General features: G+C 34.6%; 1 protein-coding gene across 2 annotated transcripts in view; it reads left to right on the top strand.

Moving 5' to 3' along the window:
• SEMA3D (semaphorin 3D) overlaps positions 1–26858 on the top strand; it is a 208927-nt gene that overhangs the window by 130291 nt on the left and 51778 nt on the right. For both annotated transcript variants that reach the window (XM_033193172.1, XM_033193173.1), the window contains 3 exons: positions 2108–2201; positions 4806–4934; positions 16890–17032. In XM_033193172.1, coding sequence (XP_033049063.1) covers positions 2108–2201; positions 4806–4934; positions 16890–17032 — 366 coding nt within the window. The remainder of the gene's footprint in view (positions 1–2107; positions 2202–4805; positions 4935–16889; positions 17033–26858) is intronic.

Raw genomic sequence — 26858 nt, 5'->3', positions numbered from 1 at the left:
ATAGAGTGCCACTAATTCAGTCAGCTTATTTCAGGAAGCACATGGAATCATCCATTTTTTTTTATATTGTTTTCTTGTATGTGTCCTTGACTGGCTCAAGGAAACTTGCTTTCTTGCTATCTTCTATTTCCAGTAGATATTGTCCTCAGCTTCCACAAATATCAATATAATGGGCTTCCGTGAATCATTTAATCGAATACTGTATTCAAAAACAGAAGTCTATACAATTGTAAGAGTTTATCTAGTACCTTGGATCCACTGTTACATTTTCCCAGATATTTTTTTTTCTTTAATACTTCCTTCCTTTCTCTTTCCCTCAGTTCCTCCCTCCCCCGCCTCCCTTCCTTTTTTTTCAGCTTTTTACTATAATTTTCTGGGGCATCAGGATTCAGTTCACTTTTCTCTTTACAACATCCCATTACAGACTTTTGAGTCAATAAATCTATTTGATCTGTGGAGAATAATGTACCCTTAATGATATTTAAATATGCTTCCGAGTCACCATATACAGTTGTTTTCCCCTGGCATATCTCTGACCCCATCTGCAGTTGGGAAGCATGCCCTAAATGTGTTCTCATTAAACTTTTTTTCATAGCTCAGTTCCACTATTACAACTTTTCATTAGTTGGCCTATTCTAACAAAACATACTTGGATTTGATCACATTGTGGTCACAGTGAGTCTACAAATTAACTTCAACACATTTTTAAATTTATGTGTTTGAAATTCTGAGACTAGATTAGTTAAGAGGATAAATTTTGGAGACAGTCATTAATTCAACCTCCGCTTTGCCTGTTACTAGCTATGTGAGAGAATAAGGTCAGTAACCCTTTCTATCCTCAATGTGGTATTTGCAAGTCTGGAATTATTAAAGTATTACCAGCTACATTATTAGGCTGGTGGTGAGAATTCAATGAGATAAAGGGCATAAAGTTGCTGGCATTAGATTAGTACCTATTTAAGTACCATTATTATTTGTATTAAAGTGTTTACCTAAAATTGTGATCCATAAATTGTTAACCAGGCTATTTAAATTGCTATTAGTATTTAGTATATTTTTTTAATTAGGCAATAGTTACTATTGGTTTTGTTCAAAAGAAAAACAAAGATCTGAGGTGCAACATAACACATAATTTTCTCTGTCTCTTTTGCTTTGTTGCTTGTGTTCTACATAAGTTGTACTGAATGGTCCTTTTTTATTACATGTGTGCTCTGATATAACCTAATAGATACGTCACCTAGACAGAATGTCTGAAGTGCAGGATTTCTGTAACTAGTGCATGCACAGAGTGAATCATCATCCTTTCTGCTGGATGGTAGTGCTCTCATTGTTATGAAACACTCAATCTCATGGGGCCATTTTCATTATACATTCATATTTTTTCTTGGAAAGTTCAACTTAAGATGTTATTTATTTTCCCAAATACTAAAAGTCTGCCAATGTCATTCTGTCTGTGGCCACTATTATAAAAATAGATGTTTCAGCCAAAGTAACTATGTGGTTTAATGTGTACAGTGTTTTCGTAATAGTGAAATACTACAACAGGATTTTTTTTTTTTTTTTACCCAGATGTATCAACAACTTGAAAATGAACTGTCTGCCTTAGAACACTTTTATGTTACCATAATTTTAAAAACTATTACAAGGTTTAAGTCATTTGACATAGTTGAAGATGCTTAGTTATATAAATCATAATCATTATCCTGAAAGTATGATTATTATAGCAAATCTATTTCTTAAAAGATGAAGTTGGTTTTATTAGGCTTAATAAGTTAGTCATGAAGCTCAAGAAATGTGTGTTCTTAGTGGTGATTTTGATATTGATAATGGTGGAGACTAAATGTACTGATGAGTACATTACTATTTGCATTTGAAAAACTCACTCAGTATTATCATTGCCACTTTGGGCAAAGGGAGACCAAAACATGGTTATTAAGTCTTGCCAGATATGTTTGCTAAAAAGTTAAGGAGTCCAGCATGATGCACATGCTGTATACTCAATTAGTATTATCAAATTCATGAGTTGGAATTCAGTTTGTATCTCCCACATTCTTACTGTTTGTAATATTTTTAAAAAGTTCACTGATATTAATATTTCTCATAACAGGATGTTATATTCAAACTAGACACACATAATTTGGAGTCTGGCAGACTGAAATGTCCTTTCGATCCTCAGCAGCCTTTTGCTTCAGTAATGACAGGTAAGATCAATGACAGGCAGTTCTTATCCTTAAATGGTTTTCTAAGAGTTATTTGTTGACTGAACCACATTTTCCTATTGAGTTAAAGTAATTTTTGACTAATCTTCCACCAGCAATTTGTTTCCATTATTTTAGTGCCAGATTTGTCTGTACTGAGCATCCTTCTCAGTAAAGGAAGGCCACAGCAATCCATGGTGTCTGCATAGTTACTTTTTAAATGAACTTCTGATTGAATTTTTATAATGTAAAAGAACACATAATTAAGTGTTCTATATTTTATATTTAGATGTCTGGGGATTTTCTTATGTTGTAATATCTCCCTATCTGACTTAGTATGGAAATTAAATTTAGCAATTCCCTATGTGGGTAAATTAAATCAAATTAATCAAGCTATAGAATACAGATAATAGAATGTTATAACATCTTGCTTTGCAATTTCACTATAACCTGATTATATCTGTGGAAACATGAAATTTCTGCTAGCGTAGCTAGTCTTCTCTCACTTTGTATACATCTTAAATTCTCTTATGAGATAGCTATCTTGTTCAAAGAAGCAGTGCTGTGTGGTCTGAAGTCTGTTCCAAGGAATGTCGACAAGACTTCTGAATTTCAGCCATTATAAGGACTCCTTTTGTCTTGGTTTGGTTCATGACTTTAGTCTCTTTCTATTTAACTTGTCTGTCAAATGTTTGAATAGACGATAAGATTGAAGCACCATGACATTTTAATTTTCACTTAGTGAAAACTAGTGATTTTGCTTTGAAGTGACAACATGTGTGTATTTGTGTTTTTTGAAAATTATGTGACTAATGGTCAGTCATTATTCTCAGAAAATGAGATACATGGTTTGTGATTCTGATTTGTGAAGTGGAGTTGGCACACTCTTAATAAAAAGCAAAACAAAACAATAGATTGTTGGCAGTTGTTACACCCCTTATGAATCTCCAAGTAATTTTAGGTACAAGAAAGAAGTTTGAAAGCCTGGATATTCAGATCTAATTTTTATGTTGAAATACATTTTTCCTAACAAAACATTCAAATACTTGCAATTTTATAGTTTTCAAAGTGACAGTTCGCTTCGTTTACCAAACTTTTTAATAATGTCTTTGGTGTTATTATTTTATTATTTTTAAAAAATATGCCCACAATGAAATATTGCCGTTTACCTGATACATTGTAGGGAAATACTGTAAGAGGATGGAAGCAGTACCTAATCTACGTGTACTTTACATAGCTGGAGTTCTTTCTCTCTCTCTCTGTGTGTGTGTGTGTTTCTTTAGAAGTTAGCTATCTCATTCTTAAGGTTGAATTATCTCTGATTGTTCACTGAAATCTTATTTAGATGGATATAAACAGGGGCTATAGAAAGTATCTTCATGCCTTCTTATACAAGGCAGAATTTTAAAGATATGTTTCTGAGCAAAAATAAATTTCAGTGACAACACAATGTATTTGTTCTCATATTTAGGCATTCATAAAATCTAAATGCTTTGTAGGGATTAGCCATTTTTTACATTGTGGTATTAAATGTAAAGCCAAGTGGTTGACTAACAAGTTTCTTGAAATAGTAAAGGTTTACCTCTCAAAGAGACAACATATTCTCCTGCAGGGACAGCCTTCTTCCTGCCACTCCACCCCACCCCTACCCAACACCCTGACTAACATTAGGGAACATGGATCCCCACTCCCTTCTTCTCCTTCCCTTATGTTTTTCTCACTCCCCTTCCTTCCATCTTCTTCTTCTCTCTAACCTGCCTTTTCTCTTTTCTCTTTGTCCTCCCCTTCTCCTGCCTCCACTTTCCCCCTCTTCCTCTTACTTCCCTTCTTCCTCCTTCTCACTATCCCTTCTCCTCCTTTTCCTTCTCTTTTCTTCTTCGTTCTTCTCTCCTTTCTGTCTCTTTTTCTCCTTGACATTCCCCTTCTCTCTTTTCTTTCTTTCTGTCTCTGGTGAAACAGAACATGCATTTTACACAAATAACAGAACAAAGAAGTTTGGTATGCGGTAATGGCAACATCTTTCCACTTTCAAGAATTCCTGTTTATCAGAACTATTAGAGACATGATTAGCTACAAAGAATGCAACATGTTATAATTACCAAGAATGACTTCAGTGCTGAAAGCTCCCTTTCAACAGAGGTTAGGCAAAGAAAATTTGTGGTCATTGAGGTTGTGTCAGTTAAGTAAAGACTAATTACACAATCCATTCCTCATTATGGCATTTAGCTTTTCATATTTTTTGTGTCTTATTCTAAAGAAGAACTCTTAATTATGATATTTATTTGAATTATTTGTGGGGAGAGGAGAAAGAGGAATCGCTTATTATTATTTATTGAAAAGGGAAGCTGATGCATGTGCAATTATTAATTCAGAAGAATTTGGCCTGTTTTATATTCAAGTATTCAGCATCAGCTTACCAAAGTAAACTGAGTTATCCTTTCTTCAACTGAGATAAATTTTCAAAATCTGAATGTGAAATTTATGAAACAATACATTCTGATATTAAACAACAAACATCTTTGGTGTCATGCTGTAAAATTTGTGTATGTTAAATAGCATCTACTGTTGTACTCTTAAAAGCTCTGTGTACTTTTTTCTCCCTCTCAGATGAGTACCTCTACTCTGGAACAGCTTCTGATTTCCTTGGCAAAGATACTGCATTCACCCGATCCCTTGGGCCTACTCATGACTACCACTACATCAGAACTGACATTTCAGAGCACTACTGGCTCAATGGTTAGTGATTTTTTTTGTTGTTCCCTTTTGATTGTCTTGCCTTTGGTTTAAGATAGATAAGAAGTGCATTATTATTCATTCAAATGCATTTTGGAATAATTGATTTAGCTCAACATTATAAAATACATTTGAAATAATTCCTCACTAAGAAAATCTCCAAACCCTTTTGTTTATATAGTAATACATAATATTTATTGAGTGTGTGCTATTCTTCAACACTCTTCTATGCTCTAATTAATATTTTACATATTTACAATGACATCTGGGATGTATCATTATTTTATTCTTTAATATGCATAAACTATTATGCTATAAAAATACTGAAGTACGGAGAAGTAATTTGGTCAAGGTCTTACAACTTGTCAGATGCAGAGTGAGAATTCAAGCAGGCAATCTTACTCTTGCAGTCTTTGTAAAGACCAAGGCATGTACTGTCTGTTAGCCCAATGAACTGGGGTTAGATTATAATGGTAACTTCTGTTGCTTAAAAATAATATACATTTGGGTTAAGACACTTCTCTTCAAAATTTTAAGCATATTAATACTGACATAATTTTGTCTGATTACCATTTTATTTAAGAATCATACAATATTTTGAGTTTAAAATTTTTTAAAAAACATAAGAATCTTATAAGTGAATTTATTTAATTAATACAAGGAACACTACAAGGCATCCAACTCCACCCCACTCCCCACTACCGCCTTACAACAGATCAAATTTTATCATGATTCTCTAACATATGACTTTATTCCATTGCGTGGCAGAATGACTTAATACTATAATTTAAGCAGGCAGGCATTTTTCATTCCCATAATAAATATTGGACCTTAGTGAAGGAGGCCAGGGTAGAGATTTCCTAGGGGCTATCTCTCTATCTCTCAGTGCCTTTTAAGCAGTGACAACATAAACAAAAGGAAAAACACTTTGAAAACATTTCTTTAGTCAAAAACTCCAGATCTATTTGTTTATACAACAATGTGTTTCTCATCAGCCAAAAATGTACCCTTAATAGGTAGTCTTAAAAGGGAAAACAAATATAGAATATCCAGGACTATGTGATTACCCGTTAATTTCTTAACACACATGAAAAGCAAAGCTATCTTTTTGTGCATTGTCAGATATTTGTGAAATTACTTGGTTTGAGAGTAAGTTCTTAGATGTCACCTATAGAATAGCTTAGATACCTATTTGAATAAAAAGATATTTTATGGCTTAAAATGAAGTACAAGATTGTATCTCTGTCTTGGAATGACAAATATCACGTTTTTCCTCCTCTAAAAAACGATAGTATTTTTTCCATTACTGTAACATATTCATTAATAAGTTGGCAGCATTGTCAATACAATAAATGTAGGAAATATGCATTCAAATATTATTTGCCTAGATATGCTATTTTTAGTGCTGTATGAAGAAGATTAGAGATTAGGAAGCCTTTGAATTGGTTTAACAATTTCCTTAATAAATAACTTCTGAGACCCTATTGCCTACTGGGTGCTACTCTACCCCTGTGGCCTGCATAGATAGATAGGGGAGGGTCACTGACCTCACAGATGATGAATGCCTTGCTCAGCCTGAAGCATAAAGCAAGAGTGGGAGACAAGGCTACGAAGCTGTAAATATTATCTTGAAACCATGATGGCTTACTTTTTAATCAAGGAATCAGAACTTTGTTTTTCTAAAGGTAACTTACAAAAACAATAGCATGTTTTTTAATAGTATGAATGGAAGACTAAAGAAGGACGAGGACAGAGAGACAAGAGGCCATTGCATGAAAATAGGGAAATGAGAAAGGGACAGCCACAAAGGTAGTGGAAGTGGGGATGGGCATGAGAATATACTGCAAAGAATATTTGAAAGAGAATACACTGGCTTGTAAATAGAAGAATCCAAGGACATGAGGCAGAGCTCAAGAGATTTGGATGCTGGGAAAATTCGCAATTAAAGAAGCCAGTAGAATGGAGGAAATTGAAGGTAGGAGAAAAGACAAATGGTAGAGGAAGTCTCAATTGACCGAATTCAAGTAAATAATTATGATGCAGAAAAACTGACTTTTATGATCCTAGGAGATTCAAGGCAGACTGCTTAGCAGTTAAAAGCCAGGGTGATCATATGACCTACTTTGCCCAGGACATTTTCAGTTTGCTTCTGTTCTTTTACTCTTAAAAGTGTCCCAGTTTAGACCAAAATTACAGCTTTGTTTCTGTGGAACTTATTTATTTGTGCTTAATTCCTGAGTGGTGACTTTGATCAAACTTTAATGTCCATTCAAATTATTTGTGTGTAAATATGGAATCTATTAACAATAGAATCTATTTACAGGGTGTTATAAGGATTAAATTAAATCATATCGGGAAGTCTATTAGAAGATAATTTTAAGAGCTGAATTAATGTCAATATCATCATGATCATTATTATTCCTGAAGGTAGCAGTGGGAGGTAGAAGTGGGGCTAAAACCTGAATGCCATGTGAGTCTCCACCATCTCGTTAGCGTTTTGTATTACTGACCGCCTTTTCATTCTCTCCCTCTACACCTCATAATTCTGTGAGCTCATCCATCCGAAGAGTTTCCACTGTTTCCTGTGTTCCAGTATTTCCTAAAATTGTATTTCCAACCTTTTCCTGTAACTAAGTGGCCTTAAAAATAATTTATTTGGATGACTTCCATTTTCATTCTAGATTAAAAGAAAAAAGATTATTGTTTTATATAAAAATCAAGATATGTAAGCCTTAGTTTTGACTGTGCTGTTAAATTGCTTTAAGGTTTTTACAAGTGGTTTAATGACCCTTTGTTTTAATTGGATCTAAAGTCTAAAATCTTGTGAATGTTATAGATCTTGTTTCTTCTTTCAAATCTGTCCTCCAATGTCCATTTCCTAATTTTTATCTATTTTAACTTTCTTAACTTCATCCACCCAGTTACCTTGGAGTTATCTTTGATTCCTTCCTCTTCTTCCTCTCCTTTATCTAATCTATCACTAAGAGCTTTTACTTCCTTGAAAATATCTGCTGACCTTGTTCTTTCTACGGTTACCATTTTCCTATAGGGCTTCATTACTTCATCTCTGGTTTATTGCCACCATTTTATTGTTTACCAACTGCTCTCCCCATCTCTCATCTCTTCCCATTCAAATTTATTTTATGTAATATCCATGCTAGTCCTATCTTTGGCACTTTTAAAGTGCTATTTTATTTTACTGTTATAATCCTGAGAGAATTACTATTTGCACTTTACATTTGGTTATATATTAGATGTCAGATAATAGTTCATAGTTAAACAGCAAGTAGAGGTGAGACTGAAGCTCGAATATGTGTATCTAGCCCCCTACATTGTATCATTTCCGTTGTATGATACAGTTCATCAGCTCAAAATCCACTCTTTTGATGGCATATCCCCTGCTCTTTGCAGCCTCACTACAAACTGGGCCATACGTACATGCCAGGTAGGGCAACAGCAAACCAAGGATGTGGGTCTGGTAGCAGGAATTAGGACAGATAGAGAAAATGGAGTTCAGCAAGCAATGAGGGAGACCTAGGCAGTCTGGCTGGAGCCAGGGAAAGCAGGGAAAGTGCAAGCAGCTAGTCAGATGTTTGCTGAGGGAAAGGCAGGCCAGAGCTAGAAGAGCGCAATGCTTCAGGAGACTCAGTCATTCAGGAGTTTCCCAGTCCACAGAAACTAGGGCAGAGTAAGGGCAGAAATTATAGAAATGATGATATTCTTATAATGAAGAGGGATCTGATGGACTAAGACAAAATATTGGCTTGCTAAGAGGACATTTCTGTCCTTTATGAGAAATGGCCATTTTCCAGATACAGTCAGCCTATGGTCCAAAGTCAATGGGGTCATCTGTCTGGAGTCAGGAGTGGGAGGGGAGAGAATACAGATGAAGTGTGACAACTGAATATTTAACTGTTAAGATGCAGTTTCTAAAGAATTATCATTTTTAATACGATGCTACATGAATCTTTTATAAATCCATTTTTATCACTGAAGGACTTAGGGAGTTTAAAATTCTTGATACATGTGTGCATGCCATATTGTGTTCTGTGCCCCACTTGGCATTAACCAGAGTGAGATCAGCTAACCACTTAACAGTACAAGGATCCTTCTCAGAATTACTCTAGGACTGTTTAATCCAGTTTCAAGACTTAAGAAGTAGGAATCCTGATTCCTTCCTTAAGATACTAATCCATCTAGCAAATACCTTATGAGGAGTATACAAAATGGCAAAGATGAAATTTTTTCATCTTTGAGGCAGTTTTCATTTGAAGTTGTAAAAAGTGTTTTTTACAGTACTTTTATGGGCATTTCTAAATGAAGACTGATGGTTCCATACTTTGATTTATCAACTTAATCTTAAAACATATAGGAAATAGGAATATAGATGCAGACTAGGGTGTTTACTCAAATGCAGTTGAGCTTTTGTTACAATTTTAGGATAAAACTAAGAAGTGTGACCACTTGGAAGATGAAAGCGAGCAATAACGCTTCAGATGCAAGCAGATGTTTTTGTTTTCTTTCTTGGAATAGATGAGAACTTTGTTTCAAATTTTCATTTTTAACATATGGAGACAGTTTTCATTTGAAGTTTCTCTTGGGGTGATCTGTTGTCTGTAAACTCTCCTTCCACATGAAAGGAGAACATTAAAAAATAGTAATAGGAAAATGAGACCATAAGAAGTAGTAAAAGGAAGTTAGGAACTCACTGTCTGTTAAATAATGCTAGTGTGCTCATCTGGGTGAAAAGAGGTTTATAGGGAGAAAGGGAAGTAGTGTGTGCTGCAGGCCACATGAGTTTATGCCATTTTCTTTTGGCATTGGCTCCTGGTGTCATGCTAGAAGTTCATCTGAAAATGCACGATTTCAAACTGCATTCCTTTTGGAGCATGTACTTAAATGCCAAATGGAGAAAATGTGCTATAATAAAGCCCAGGTGCCTAATGGTATAATTTTAAATTGTTGAATTCATCAAGTATGCACTGATTAAATGATACCTCTTTTTACCCAAATTTGGCAACAAATCAGGAAGAGCTTCTGTCATAAAATACTAACATCAGAGTTCTAAGACTGGACCTCAACAGAATCTACAAGAAAGAAAGTCTGTTCTTGCAACTTGTATTTAGTTTTAACTCTCAAGTATGCTTCCTGTTTAAATTACAGAATGAAGCACTATTTGATACTAACTCTTTTTCTTATAATTAAATTTCTTTATATAATAAACATTTAGCTTTAACACCTCCAGTATTCCCCTCTAAAACATTTTTACAGTGCTGGCAAGAGAACCAATATTTAAAAGAGAGTTCAATAAAATCAATAATGACTGAATAAACAAATAAGACTATGGTATACATTAGTTGAAAAGTAAAATCAATATCCCTTAGAAAATTATACATGCTCTTTCCTCCTCCCACCTCATTGATGTCATACTGAAATTTCTGAAACGTAGACTGGTGTCATAGCCTACCTATCGGCCATTTCAAATAGCCATTCCTGTCAACACTTGGATGACTTTCTTCATATCCTAAATGGATTGTCCCATGCATTTCTACAATATGACAGTGAATTGCCATATTTATTTATACTCCTTTTAGACATCTTTTATCTTTCTATTCTATTTTATTATTCTGCTCTTTTTCTTTTAATTGAACTGTGAAAACAAGTGAACAGCAATCAGTTCATGGAACCCCTTCTCCCATTTGAGTGACTGAGGAAAGCTTTATAAGCGACTCTCTCCTTCATATTGGTATCCCTTTTACTGTTATGTTTTCCTGTTTCACATCACTGAGTTCTGATTTTTTTTCTCTCTCTCTAGAGAGGAGATTCTATACACTTTGCACCATTATGTTATTTTTTTAATTATAAATTCAATTCAATCATTTTGTAGGTTTGACAGGACACTAAAATTTCAAGGGCCATCATGCTGCATGTGTAATTTCTATATTAATTATATGTAAGTGCCACGATAAATTCTACTAATGTTAATACCAATTTTAATCCTACCTATTTGTGAAGATAAGGAAAGCCAATCATTTCCTATAATTTCTGCATAGTTTCAGTTTTATGTATTTTTCCCATTTATATTACTTAAGAATTTATTATTAAGTCCCCATACCGCCCTGTCCATCCATACAATTGTATTACTGACCTTGAGTTAATGAGTCTAAATGTATCTTTTTCCCATTCCATGTATACATAGAGGTTTATTTATTTTTGTATTTGTATATGTTTGAAATACACATGGCAGTTCAGGTACAGAATTCCATCCAGTTTGGCAGCACTGGATTTAAACATCTGTAAATTCAAAAAGTTCTGTAGATTCTTATTCCTCCCTGGTCTGTGTTTGTGGGAACCCCCAGTTGGTTGTTTTTGTCTGTTCATTGTTGTAATATCATTTCAAGTCAGTGGGAAAAATCACGGCTAGGCATCCTCCTTAGCCATGTCTTGACCATTTGTCAATATTTCCTTAATCCAGGTTGTACTTGGTTTGATATAGAGTGTCAGTTGTTATTAATTCTTGCATTAATTCAATAGTTTTCTTTTTTTGCACTAAGTTCCTTGAATATAATAATTAAATACATTATTTCTCTGTTTTCTTAAATTTCAGAAACCCAAATCTCACATTTATAGAACAATTTGATCCACAAAGAGTTCCTTTTTTTTTTTTTTTTTGAGGCGGAGTCTCGCTCTGTCGCCCGGACTGGAGTGCAGTGGCCGGATCTCAGCTCACTGCAAGCTCCGCCTCCCGGGTTTACGCCATTCTCCTGCCTCAGCCTCCCGAGTAGCTGGGACTACAGGCGCCCGCCACCTCGCCCGGCTAGTTTTTATTTTTTGTATTTGTATATGTTTGAAATACACATGGCAGTTCAGGTACAGAATTCCATCCAGTTTGGCAGCACTGGATTTAAACATCTGTAAATTCAAAAAGTTCTGTAGATTCTTATTCCTCCCTGGTCTGTGTTTGTGGGAACCCCCAGTTGGTTGTTTTTGTCTGTTCATTGTTGTAATATCATTTCAAGTCAGTGGGAAAAATCACGGCTAGGCATCCTCCTTAGCCATGTCTTGACCATTTGTCAATATTTCCTTAATCCAGGTTGTACTTGGTTTGATATAGAGTGTCAGTTGTTATTAATTCTTGCATTAATTCAATAGTTTTCTTTTTTTGCACTAAGTTCCTTGAATATAATAATTAAATACATTATTTCTCTGTTTTCTTAAATTTCAGAAACCCAAATCTCACATTTATAGAACAATTTGATGCCACAAAGAGTTCCTTTTTTTTTTTTTTTTTGAGGCGGAGTCTCGCTCTGTCGCCCGGACTGGAGTGCAGTGGCCGGATCTCAGCTCACTGCAAGCTCCGCCTCCCGGGTTTACGCCATTCTCCTGCCTCAGCCTCCCGAGTAGCTGGGACTACAGGCGCCCGCCACCTCGCCCGGCTAGTTTTTATTTTTTGTATTTTTAGTAGAGACGGGGTTTCACCGGGTTAGCCAGGATGGTCTCGATCTCCTGCCTCGTGATCCGCCCGTCTCAGCCTCCCAAAGTGCTGGGATTACAGGCTTGAGCCACCGCGCCCAGCCCTTTTTTTTTTTTTTTTTTTGAGACAGTCTCGCTCTGTCACCCAGGCTGGAGTGCAGTGGTGTGATCTCGGCTCACTGCAAACTCCACCTCCCAGGTTCACACCATTCTCCTGCCTCAGCCTCCTGAGTAGCTGGGACTACAGGTGCCTGCCACCAGACCTGGCTAATTTTTTGTATTTTCAGTAGAGAGGGAGTTTCACCTTATTAGCCAGGATGGTCTCAATCTCCTGACCTGGTGATCTGCTGGCCTCGGTCTCCCAAAGTGCTGGGATTACAGGTGTGAGCCACACCAAGAGTTGCTTTTTAAAAGAAAACATATTTAAATAAAAAATCTGAAGTACTGGTTTGAGATTTAAAAAAAAAAAGATTTTTACTTTGCTCAGTGATTAAAACCAAATGTTTGTGATTTACTAATAATTTGAAAGAGGGCCGGGGCGGGGGTGGGGAGAGACGTTGAATGGAATTAATTGACCTTGCCAATTTGAGATTAGTTAGAAAAAAATAAATAAATACTTTATGTGGTTTTCTAAAGTTTTATTTTTATATGTTTTTGAAAAACCATACCAAAGTGAGGTTATCAAGAATATAAAAAGTCTATTGAAGTTCTAAATTACCGACAAAACAAAACAAAACAGGAAAATAATATAGAATAAGGAGAAGAAAGTTCATGAATGTATTTCCCTCCTCTCTTTCCCTTTCAAAGCTTTGCATTAAAGCAAAGAAGAGATTGGATGGGAGACACATGGCCAACCCAGAGAGGCTGAGACTTTTTTTTGTTGTTGTTGTTGTTTTGTTTTGTTTTGTTTGAGACGTAGTCTCTCTCTCTATCGCCCAGGCTGGAGTGACTTGGTGTGATCTCGGCTCCCTGCAACCTCTGCTTTCCGGGTTCAAGGGATTCTCATGCCTTAGCCTCCCAAGTAGCTGGGATTACAGATGTGCACAACCATGCCCGGCTAATTTTTGTATTTTTAGTAGACAGGGTTTTACCATATTGTCCAGGCTGGTCTCAAACTACTGACCTCAAGTGATCCACCCACCTCAGCCTCCCCAAAGTGCTGGGATTATAAGCATGAGCCACCACACCCAGCCCCAACATTAACTTTTGTCTATTGAAAAAGGCTACTGTGAAGCTTTCTTTATTGGGATATTGGCCAATTACTGTGCATTTGCAGGAGAGTGATTTTCATTACACATGGGACACACAGCAATCAGAGCTCTAGGCAAAACTCTAGAAAAGACAATATTGATCTTTTTCACCTCCTGCCAATTTATTTTTCTTTTAAACCTTTCTGGCTTCTCTTTTCTCTTGCTTCTACTTCTTAAAAAACCAGTGCTCTGTGCTTCTTTCCAGGTGCCACTCATTTCCTACTTACAGTCTTTCCTTCATTTCTCAATAACCATACTGTCTGTCTTCTTTCCTTTAATCCAATTATTTCTGAACTAGTATCATCCTATTACACATCTGTTACCTGGTTAATTCGCAGTTATTTAAAACCAAGACTTAAAATGCCCAATACCTCTTAAACAAGGATTTAGAAACACAAATAGATTTATTACTGATACAGTGAAAAGAGGTTTATCATATTGCGAATATTTTTACACTGTACATATATTATGGCCGTCTTTCCAGGTCAGTACATACAGATCTAGTAAATTTTTAATAATGACATATTGTTTTTACAAGTACATGGATGTACTAAATTTTCTATTAACTCCTCTGTATTGTCATCATAATGATAATGCTTATCAGCCCCATAACTATCTTAATAATAAATCACATTTATTACACACTTATTATATAATCAGCCTTTGCCTGATGCTAAATGCTATACATATATATATATATATATATGCTGTATATATATGCTATATAAATTTCAGTATGACATCAATGAGGTGGCAGGAGGGAAAAGCATGGATATTTTTTGAAGTGCTATTTATTTTACCTTTTAACTAATATATACCATAAATAGTCTTATTCTGTTTATTCAGTCATTGTTGACTTTATAGAACTCTGGTAAACATTGGCTTTTGTATTGTAAAAAATTGTTTTAGGGGAATACTGGAGGTGTTAAAGCTAAATGTTGTATAAAGCTATATATATAAATGCTATGTATATAGCATATATAAATGCTATATATAAAATATTATATATGGTATATATATAAATGCTATATATAGCATATATACACATATAAAAAGGAATTTAATGCTTATATAGATGCTTTATGTATATGAATGCTATATATACACACATATAAATTCACTTGGTAATTAAATTATCTTATTAGGTAGATGACATTGGTAGTCTTACATTACATATGAGTAAATTGAGTCATTGAAAAGATAAATAATGTGTCAAAAGTCACCACTCCAGTAAGTGGCAGAGAAAAGATATAAACTCAGAAAGTTTATCTAGAGCCTATACTGCTATATGGAACTTGAACCAAACACTATTGGTTGTTTCCATTTTTATACCGCTAGGGCAATTACACAAAATTCATCAAAGTATTAATACATCACAATATGTCAAAATCAGTGCTAGATATTTACTATTTCCTAAGCCTTTTACGAAAGACATGGTGGTTACTTGAGCTTCGCACAGTCGCAGCTGCTGCATGTGTTAACCCCAGCCTGGACTTGCTTCTGACTTCACCTCCTCCTTCCTTTGCCCTCCACCTTCCAGCTCAGGGATCCCTTCCCTCAGGGCTGTGTTCTCTGAGTAGAATGTGGTAGATGGTGGATCATAAAAGTAAATACCCTTCTGGGGTACAGAAAAAGTTAAGAGAGGATTAACCTGAACTAATCATTCAATGTGTCCCCTGGCACCTAGCTAACCCTGGCTCCAGACTGAACTCCTAACACTGACCACAGACTGAGCCCTCTAACCTTGGCCACCATATAATTGTTATTTGTGGCCGGACGCTAAGTAAGAAGATTTCTTAGAGTGTGTTTTTTTTATTGTATTTTGGGTTCTGGGGTACATGTGAAGAACGTGCAGGTTTGTTGCATAGGTATATACGTGCCGTGGTGGTTTGCTGCACTCATCAACCCATCATCTATATTGGGTATTTCTCACGATGCTATCCCTCCCCTAGTCCCCCACCCCTAGACGGGCCCTGGTGTGTGATGTTCCCCTCCCTGTGTCCGTGTGTTCTCGCTGTTCGGCTCCCACCTGTGGGTGGGAGAGTGCGGTGTTTGGTTTTCTGTTCTTGTGTTGGGCTTGCTGAGAGTGATGGTTTCCAGCTTCACTCATGTCCCTGCAAAGGACATGGAACAGCCCTTCATGCTAAAAGCTCTCAATAAACTAGGTATCGATGAAATGTATCTCAAAATAATAAGAGCTATTTATGACAAATCCACAGCCAATATCATACTGAATGGGCAAAAACTGGAAGCATTCTCTTTGAAAACCGGCATAAGACAAGGATGCCCTCTCTTCACCACTCCTATTCAACATAGTATTGGAAGTTCTAGCCACGGCAATCAGCAAAAGAAAGAAATAAAGGGTATTCAGTTAGGAAAAGAAGATTTAAAAAAACAAAAGTTATTGCCTCAGAGAAATCTTATCATGCCCCACCAATAGAGACATAATTCAAAGGACACATCCTATCTAACTGATTATAAATCAACAGTATATGCCTTTACCAACTGTAATTTATAATCCATCAGTAAAAGATAGGAGAATGAGAAGCAGAGAGGGGCAGCAACAGAATCTCTTATGTAGGTGAACAAATAAATTGAAATAAACAGAGCCTACTCCACCTGGACCTCAGAACCTCATGGTCAGCAATATCAATGTGCTTTTTATTATGTTTGCTAACATAACCCTGCCTCTACTCATAATGATAAAAGAGGAATTGAGCCATGATGCCAGAATATTCATGAAACTAAATATTTATAAGCAGAACAGACAATAAATGTTTGAGAACAGTAACGTTACAAGCACTCAAATATGAAATATGCAACCTCTGCCCTTTGTTGTAGCTTTCAGTTGTGAAGAATAGTTTTAAAAATAAAATTTAGTCTCCTAATGAAAAAAAGGAAAAGAAAGACATGGTGGTTAAAAACTTCATTATATAGAAAGAGAATATAAAATCATAGTATCTCCATATCTGAAAAGATCTACAAGTAATTTAATCTAGTCATGTTCTCACCTGTTCTCTGGAATTCCTGGAGAACTTGTTCAGTACCTCTATGCTGATACATATTTATACATTGTGTCATGTTCATTTATATACAACATCTCATTTTCCACATCCTGCCCATAGTTCATTTTTTTAAATCCTACTGCTAATTGCTTTTACATGGAAATATCACCATACTATGATGACTGGATTGTTTCAGCATCTTAATTTATAGCTTCTTTTCTTTCAAACAGGAGCAAAATTTATTGGAACTTTCCCCATACCAGACACCTACAATCCAGATGACGATAAAATATATTTCTTCTTTCGTGAATCATCTCAAGAAGGCAGTACCTCCGATAAAACCATTCTTTCTCGAGTTGGAAGAGTTTGTAAGGCAAGATATATTTATATGTTTTACTTAAAGCATATATATATGTATATGTATGTGTATATATACATGCATATATACATAATATATTACATACATATATACATAATATATATACATGCATATATACATAACATATATACATACATATATACATAGTATATATACATAATATATTACTTAAAGCATATATATATGAAAAAAATGCAAGGTTTAAGTCAAAGTTAATGCCCATTATTCATAAATGGTATGATTCATACTACCCTAGATGTTTAATTTTTGAGATCCAAATGTTAAAAAAGAAAAGAAAAGAAAGAAAAAGAAAAGAATTCACATTTTTCAAACATTACAGTTTGTTTTCCAACAGTGCCTGAACTGTTGCCCTGGTGTGAGTTACACATCTTTGGCAGCTTATTTCATTTATTGAAGGGCTATTCCTTTGCCAGTGATTGCTATTCCCAGTCACATCATTGCATTGTCCTGATCCCTGGAGCTTAAAATTGTTTTATATAATGTCAAATAATCCACATGAAAGTAACTTAATGTAATACCTAGAGTAATTTAAGTATCATCAGATGTATATTCTATATTTTTATCATCATGCACATCACACATGTAAAATTATATATCATTACATGTATCAAATAAGCTGAAATTTTGTTATATTATTACTCTATTAAATATTTTCTAGACCTGTAATCTAGATTAGGTTCTGAGAGAAAATGAGGCAAAGAGGAAAAAACAAATAAGCACAAGGAAAAATATTTATTTTGAAGAAAACTGCAATGAGTTTTTAATCTTGCTATTTTATGTAAATTATAGATAAGCACAGATACTCTATGAGAAGCTTCTATTTTTGATTGAATACAAGCTTTATGGAATAATAATGCTACTATAATCATACTTTGACTTCAGTATATTATTTTTCTGCTTAGATTTGTCTCCACTGAAATAACTTTTCTTAAATACACACCTTTAACATCAACTCAGTTATTAAGGGGAAGAGCTGTTAATAAATACTCTCAGCGGGAAGCTTTATTTGGTCTTGTACAAACTTTTCATTTTCTTCCATCTGAACCTATGACGTTTTTGTTTCAATCTGTACCCTCAGGCTTCTGAACACTTTCGGGGACAGAAATACAAACCATCATTGCACTTAAAAGTGCTAATGAAAACATGGCTTTTGAATGAGGCCAACTTGTGAGCCCAGATCATTCTTTACCTAGTGTCCTAGCCAATAATGCTGTCTCCCACTGATCCCCTCACCCCCAGGGGACAGATTCTCTAAAAAGCATTCTCATTCTTTCAGACTCTAAGAATTCGCAGTAATTTCTCTTGAAGCCTCTTGCCTAGAGATGAATGCCTGTTGTTTGGAGTAGTCCTAGTGTGTTAGTGTATTGAAGCATGCCTTACAGCAACAGTATCCTGATCCTGAAAAGCTGTGTTGTGGGTTGACATTATTTGTATAAATGAGCTCTGTTAAATAAAGAATAAGGTATTTACAATCAATTAAATGAATTTCAAGAGTCACTTTCTGATGAACATACATAGCAAGTAAGTATATATTTTGTGCACCAGTTCAATGCTTATTTCTTGATAAACATAATCCATTTAACAGAACGTATTTATAACAAAGTAATGTCTTACCCTAGTATAAATATACTGAAAGTTAATCTCAGAGGTGGAGAAATGTATTAAAGAAAAATGTAGTTGCCCCATGTATAAATTCCTATATTAAAATTATAACCTATTCTCTAAACATCAACATGTAATATTTTATGTATATTATGAAAAAACACCTAGAGAACTGGAAAGGCAGAGAAAATTGTCGTAAATGAGTTTTCCCATCACACACACGCACAAAAAACCTCTGAGGCCACACAGCAAGATTCTGTCATGCTATTGTTCTTGGTTAAAAAGCTAACAAATTGTGAGATCCAAAAAGAATATATAATGGATGAATTTACTTTTAAAAAAATAGAGGTTCTTCATTAATTAGTGTATCTCTACTCAATCACTCTTTTAAATGAGCACGTCTTCAGAATTTCTCACTGTACATATAATCCATTTGTCAAATGTCTACAATGTTTTGCTTCTAAATGCTTTCCTTGCAGTTTCTTAGTTGCATCACATGCTGCCCATGTTTCTAACTTAATAATCTAAGATTAAATTGTGTCAAAAAGTGAACACTTTCAAGTGGAGATTTCACTGACAACATGAGAAATGACTGAAAATCTTTATTTAAAATATGACAAGATGTCCTACAAAACCATAACAACTTTAGCAATAGTTTAAAAAGACCTCAGCATCATTGTTGCTGTGGTATCTTATTTTCACATAAAAAAGATTATTTTGACATTATTTGAACTTATTATTCTTTTCTGTTGTTTCTTCCCCCCAACGTCATTATAATACTGTTTTTTCTTTTGACAAATAATAACAGAATGCACCTCTATGCTGTGAAACAAAATTGAGTTCAATAGATACAAGTAAAGATCTAAGAAGCAACAAATCACGTTAGAGGAAACTAAGAATAAACTCTGTATGCTTCACTGAATTTATAAAGATTTTTTAGTAACATGAGAGTCCTTTATTCTATATGTTCCATCGGCATATTCCCACAGAACATATTTGGAAATACTCAGGTTTTGTTGTTCTTGCTGTTATAGTTGTTCATTTGTTTTCATGTTTCACTGAATACGTTAGCACAGTAAAGAACTGCTGACAATTTAAGGGCTCCCTTCATCTTCAGCTACTAACTGAAAAACAATTGTTTTATTGACTTGTAAAACTCGTTTTATTGACCTGTCAAAGATATTATTATTAGACTAAGTAGTAAACTGTGATTGGTGGGGAAAAGGCTTTGACAATAGAGAAACATTATAGAAAAATGGGTAAAGGATTATTCGCAGAACAAGGGTAAATCTTCTCAATTTTATAACTCTTTTGTTTATTATTTTATCATCTCATTTTTCAACAACAGCAACAAAATATAAAATAATTTCTGTGCAAAACGCACTATACTAGACAATTAGTGTAAATAATCAACCAATGTCCCTTTTCCTTCAAAGTTTATAGTGGGGGCAATAGACATATCAACAAATAATCATAATGTGATGTGATAGAGTTATGAGCTGAGAACTCTAAGAATTTGGTGAAGCCCAAAAACGAAGGAAGTGGTGCTTTAGTTGAGTTCTGTGAGGAAGTGGAACAACACTAACGAGTGGAGGCCAGGCATTTGAGGCAGTGTGGCGACAGTTTTTTTTTTTTTTTTTTTTTTTTTTTTGGTTTTGGTTTGGTTTTATTTTTTGTTTATAGAACAGTGAAATCTTGTTGTAACTGGAATTCAAGGGATGTGTCTGAGGAGCAATGACTTTTGAGATTAGAGTGGTAAATTCGTTGATAAGAAGTCTTGTTTCTGTGTTAGCGAGTGTGAACTCTATCCTGTAGTCAATGAGGGATTATAAAATGTTTTAAGCAGAGAAGTGACAAGATAGATAAATACAGTTAGCAGCAATTTGAAGAATGTATCTGGATCGAGAAATATTTGTGACTGGGAGAACCTGTTAGGTTGTTCCCTAAAGACAACAGGAACAAAGAGATAAGCACTAAGAGTAAGTTCAAGAGATAGTTCAGGTAGAAAGTATATGTAGATTTCTATAAAGTCCTCACTTTATTACTGCTCTTTTATTATTTGCCTGATATGCATAGGGCTGACCAATAGAGCATTCTGGTAATGATGGTACTTGTTCTACACCTGCACTATCCAATAGCCACGTAGATGTTAGTCTTCAAATATGACTGGCATGACTCATGAGCTAAATTTTTTAATGCATTTTAATTCTCTTTCTCCCATCACAGAGATTTTGATACCCACCTTGTAGACAAGTACCCTTTTATTCTTTGTAATTGTGATTACTAGAAGATACAGCATGGACCAGGAACATGTGCACAGATATATATTTTGATATGAGACAGTAAATAACAAAAAAATAATTATGAGCACAGATTTTTATATTTGGACATGAAGAACTTCATGTGGTTCTCAGATATGGGGACTCAATAGCCAGCTGAAAATATAACCTGAGGCTCAGTAGTCTCTGGACTGATAAATTTGAAAATTACCAGTATACTGGCAGATCTTGAAGTTATGGAAGTGCCTGACATTGCTCAGACAGATTTGTAGTGCAAGATCAAAGGGCAAGGATAGAATCCAAAGGGACAATGACATTTAAGAAATAGAAGAGAAAAATATCTGCAAAGGCAATTTGCAGAGTGGAATGGTGTCATTGCTGAGTGGAAAAACTGGAGAAGAGTGTTGTCACAAGTCAGGGGAAAAGACTGCTTCAATAAGAAAGCAGCTGTCAAAAATGTCGCTTATCAAAAAGAGGTCAAATAAGATTACGATTAAAGACTAGGTGTTAGATTTGGCAGTAAACATATCATCAATGACCTTTGCCTGGAGTATATGAATGTTCAACTTAAAATCAGATTTAGGCTTACATTTTGCTCTACTTCTCATTCTCTCAGTTTCTTAACCTAAACAAATGAGAACACCAGGGACCTATTGCTTCCATGACTGTTTTACCAAACAAATGTAAGGCTTTAATGAGATCATATGAATTTGGATGTGACAGAAACTGAGGAAGTTACCAAAAACAAGGGTAACTTAGATATCTAAGTTTACAAGCATGCAACAATTTACTGTAAGAGATTGACGAATAAATAATGTAAATATCTGGTCACACTACAGTGAATTTAATCCCAACAATCACACATATGCACACGTGCATGTGCACACGCATGCACACACACACACACATCATACATACATTTGGAGCCAGATCAATGTACCTGTCCTTAGGAGTGGAAGAAGTTGGTGTTCATGGTAGTGGTGTGTGTATTTTGCGGTGTTAGGGGCAGGTTAGTTACCAAAGATAAGATATGTCATTTTATTAGTTTTAAAGGCTGGAGTTACCATTATTATTTTTCTTTATCTTTAAGAGAATTTGTGCTTTGAAGATTGATCTTATTTCTGAACACAGTCAAAGTAATTTGGAGCTGTATTTGGACAAAGTTGCATAAATGATCTGAACAATGCAAATTTTGGTCAAGGGATATCAATGAAGAGAGACACAATAAATAAACTGACTTAAAAGAACTTTACTTGGCAATATTGCTCAATGAGAGCCTGAGGAGAATAAGTACCTTCATCCACAGAATATCTTTTAAACTTAATATGTTTATAATTGTACATGGTAGAGCACATTTTCTAATGAATTATTTTTAGTAGTGTTCCCACTTTCCAAACAACTTACTCTATTTTTCCAATAAATTGTTTCACCTTGAAGGATTTCTAAAGTCCTTGTCAAGCTCTACAATTCTTCCATTTTGTGAAACAGTCAATATTTTGAAGCACAAAATGATGCAACTTACACCCCAAATAACTGCTCTCGTAGATGGTAAATAACACAGATCTTTGTGATGAGGTATTAAATGCTAATTGAATGAACAGCCAAAACCACGTGAAATAAACCCAATGAAAAGATTTGTGTCTATTAACTTTGCAAGGTAGTACTTTCAAAATACCACTATTTATGTCTGTGTGATGTTTATTACTCTGTGTGTGTGTGTGTGTGTGTGTGTGTGTGTGTTTCCCTTCAAGACCCACCTTTTAAGCCAATGGGTGGAAATACTAGTTCCTTCAGTGAGACTTGCTTTCAATTTTTCACCTCAACGCTGTTTTGCATTATTTTTTAATTCTATTCATTTTTGGAAGAGCTGTCCATTATACTTACAGCAGTCTACTCCAGATCCCAGCTGTAGTTTATGCCAATTCTCTTTTTTTGTTTTGCAGTATTTCCTTTCCCTATGCCAAGAATTCAGTTTGGATGGCCCTTTCACATAACTTGCCTGGGGGTCTCATTAATAGCCCTTTGCTTCAATTCCCCTTGCATTGTCTATTTTGATATATGGTCCTATTTGGACAATTACTGCCTTTGAAGATTTGTGTTTTGAGGCCTATGACACTTTCCGTATTTATTGATCTCTGTTGAGCTGTGGTTTTTGTGCTTACTTTCAGCATGTCACTTACAACCTAAATGAGAGATTTAGTGCCCACGAGTTACAGATGTGCTTTTGCTTCACTTCCATCTGTTTTCCTGTCTGAGAAATTCCTAGGAAAGGGTTTATACTGTTTGCTACAGCTTTTTTTTTTTTTTTACTTGAATCAACTCTGATTCTATCTGAAAAGGACTGCTTCACTTGCCTAGATTTACCTAATTGAATGTGCTAAATCTTAGAAACTGAGTTGTTTAGGATAGTGTATTACACCAGTCCTGTATTTCCAATAATTTTTATGAGTTTCTGAAGTAGTTAGAAAAACATGCTCCCCATTTCTGTTTGCTTAGTCGTTAACAGCAAATCACAAATAGTCGTCTCTAAATACGAGGTGTTTTTTTCAGAAAAAAAAAAAAATTGCCTTGAAAGCCTCTATAGAATTTATCCCTTAAAACTTAGTGTGTTTAATACCTGCCACAAAAGTTTTTTGTTGTTTTCTTTTTTTTTTCTTTCTTGTCTATCCTTTTCCTTACATGTTTGAGTTTGTATATTTTTATTTCCTCTAAGGTATTTCAAGATTATTAGTAGGTGAGGTAAAAGAATCTATGTTATTATATGTCAAGAATTTTGGGGGGATTCCTAAGTATCAGAAATGGGACAAAAACCTTTGAAAACAGTAAAGGGCAAGTGCCAATAGATCTTCTTCTAGTCAAGAGAAATGCTATCCATGAATTTCTCTTTATATTAAAAAATGCTTATAATTTCAGTTGCCAAAGAAAGTAAGTGAAGAGATATTTGTTTCTACATGTTATATTTCTACATGTTCTATGTTACATAGTTTTTTCTACATTTGTTTCTACAACTTAACTTACATGAGTTGGCAGCCAAATATGGTTAGGTGAAAACTCACAACCTTATTTTTTAAATTCATATTATTATTTTTGCCTTTATTTTTTAGTGGTCAGACCCTTTTTTTTAATCCCAATGAACCAAGTACATGAAACATAGTTATAGCATTGCAACTATTGCAAAAGAAGACCCACAGGCTAAAAAGTGAATTTCAACATAGTTTGTTTCATTTGATGTAATGAGCATAACTTCACTATCTTCCATTAGTTCACTTAATGTATTGAAATATACTCATTTAAGATCTTCTTCACAATATAGTAATATAAGTCAATATATGGCATACACTTCTAATGAGTGTCCTTGGGGCTTATGCCAGGTTTCACTTTTTGTTTCTACCATGTCATGGTCATAGTTTCAACCTTCTGAATAGGCCACCCTGAGTTTGGATTATCCTTATCATTATTATTTATTTATACAGCCCCATGCAGGTCATTTGTACTAAGTTTTCAAAGAAAGATTCTAAAATCTGTCTCTAGAAATAACCCAGTGAAGATTGAGACAACACAGATAGATGTAGATTGGACAGTTGCTGTGGGATCTATTATGAATGACAAATCAAGCAAATAATATGAATGATGGATTGAAATATAACAGGCATTAAATCAAAAAGATAAAAGTATTAAATTTATCTAATCTTATTTGTTGAATTTGTAAAAATGGCCAACAGGAAGCCTGTGTGTTTGCCTCCGTGTTAGTTTGGGTAATGGCATAGGTTTTTATTAATTTGTAATACTATAGTATTTATATCACGCTCCAAAAGAAGGTGAGTAGTATTAATTCAAACTAAAATCTATAAGCATAAGTGTTACTAATGGGTAGAATAGGGAGTGGGGCACGCAAAGGATGTGTATATCATGGTTTTCAGAGTCTGAGAATTTCATTTTCTTGCTTGCACAAAGATGCAGAAGAGCAGTATTAGGCAAAATAACTAAATGTTAAGCAAAGAATAATTTATTACCTCTAACTCCAGCATCAACTATTTTTTTAAAGTTCTTAAACTTTGTCATTATCCAGTTTCTATTGATTTGAAAATAGTGTCCTTCAACTTAAACTCATTAATAGGGTTACAAATCTCTGCATACAAATTAGTAGCTTAACAAAACACTTGTTTTCAAATATCTTGTAAACTGATTTTATAAAATCTTCAGGATTTAAGAGCATAGGAGCTGAAAGTCAATTATTACATTTTCCAAAAGCCACTGTTATCTAATATATAGGTTAAAATGACAATGTTTATAAAGTACTGAGGGATCCTTGAAGAGGATGGTATATACAGATAAAATCATGTTTAACAGAGGAACCCAGCATAGTGACCCAAAGGTCAAAAGGCACACTCAATAAAAGTTCAGGTGTGACAGCTGCTAGCTACTTTACATGTCTATGTAAGATTTATAAGAGTCTGAGTTTTTCTGGGACAGTAGAAGGAAAATGTAATGCCATATTACCCTGCTTTAAGTCTGATCTACCTATTAGTAGATGCTATGATTAGAAGATCTTAGTAATTCGTAACATGCAGCCATCATACAAACGACTCAGATGTACTATATTTTAAAGCTGCTGAAGTATTGCAAATTGTGTTTTGTTTTGTCTTTAATTTTTTTCTTTTTTTAATTAATCATTTTAAATTAAGAAATATTACAAACACATAGAAAGATACAGGAAAAAGAAAACAGGCAGCCTCTCTACTTACCACCCAAATTGAACTCATGTGATCAGGTTTGTTTACATATAATTTCTTTGTTACTTTCATCTGCATCTTTGAGTAGAGGGTGTCAAGGCTTTTGGAAACCTGACTACAAAAAGTGAATGATAAACAGTGTAGAGACTCACAGAAGTGACTGGTGACTAAGAACTGCTGATTTTGACATCTTAATAATAAATCTATTGTGTTAGTGAGATGGTTGTATTCTTTAGAACTTCACAGAAAAAAGCAAGGAGGTGACAATTTAGTACAAAAGTGGTTACCTCCCTTTCAGCCCTCTCCTGGGCTTAAAGTTCTTAGAGGAGATTGTGTGGATATGCAAACAAATCCAGGGACTGAGAAACTGGTCAACAAAATCCACCCAACTGACATTTCCCTGCAGGAGAAATACAACTCCTTGTGAGTTGAACTTTGCCATCTCAGGTCATGCTTCTGGATGTCTGTAAGAGTTACTATCCAGTCATTAAATGCTTATATTCCATTCCTGAGTGCTATTACATCGGGAACTGTATTTGTTTCCCTTCTGACAGCAGGTGGCTTTCATCTTTGGCTTGGATTTTTTTTGTTTTGTTTTGTCTTGGTTCTGTATCTTTTTATTTCTGAGGGGCTAGAGAAGGCTGTAGGATGATTAGGTAAGATTATTTAGTTCAAAAAATTTCATTTTTTTTAAAATCAGGTTAAAAGAAATGCGGGTACAGTATAAATCTCTTCTCTGTCCTTCAAATCTAGATAGGATTATTCTACTAGTTAGAATGTTCTCATGGTTACCTTAAATATCAGTGATAATTATAAATAGAAAGGGAGGAAATGTTTGAAAATGAACATTTATTGTCACTTTTACTTAGTAAAATGTTTAAAAGAGGATACAATTGTTCATTTTTATGAAGTAATACTGTGTATGCCTGTTAAAGGAATGTCATTAAGCTGATATTCTGCTTATATATGTATTCACTTAACAAAATAATTTCAGCACATATTCTGAGTTGGGTAAGCCAAACTTTAGTCTCTGGCATTATATTCATGATCACTGATATCTTTGTTTATATTTATTGAATCAACACTATTTTCAGTATTCACTGCTGACCCTCTCAAAACATACAAATGTAGGCAAAGAAAATTTAATAAATACTATCAATATATAATAATGCATTAAAATAAAAT

Source organism: Trachypithecus francoisi, unplaced genomic scaffold, assembly GCF_009764315.1.
Source record: "Trachypithecus francoisi isolate TF-2019V2 unplaced genomic scaffold, Tfra_2.0 Lachesis_group4, whole genome shotgun sequence".
NCBI lineage: Eukaryota > Metazoa > Chordata > Mammalia > Primates > Cercopithecidae > Trachypithecus > Trachypithecus francoisi.
Note: the sequence above shows the minus strand (reverse complement) of the source record. Positions and strands in the feature narration are given on the sequence as shown.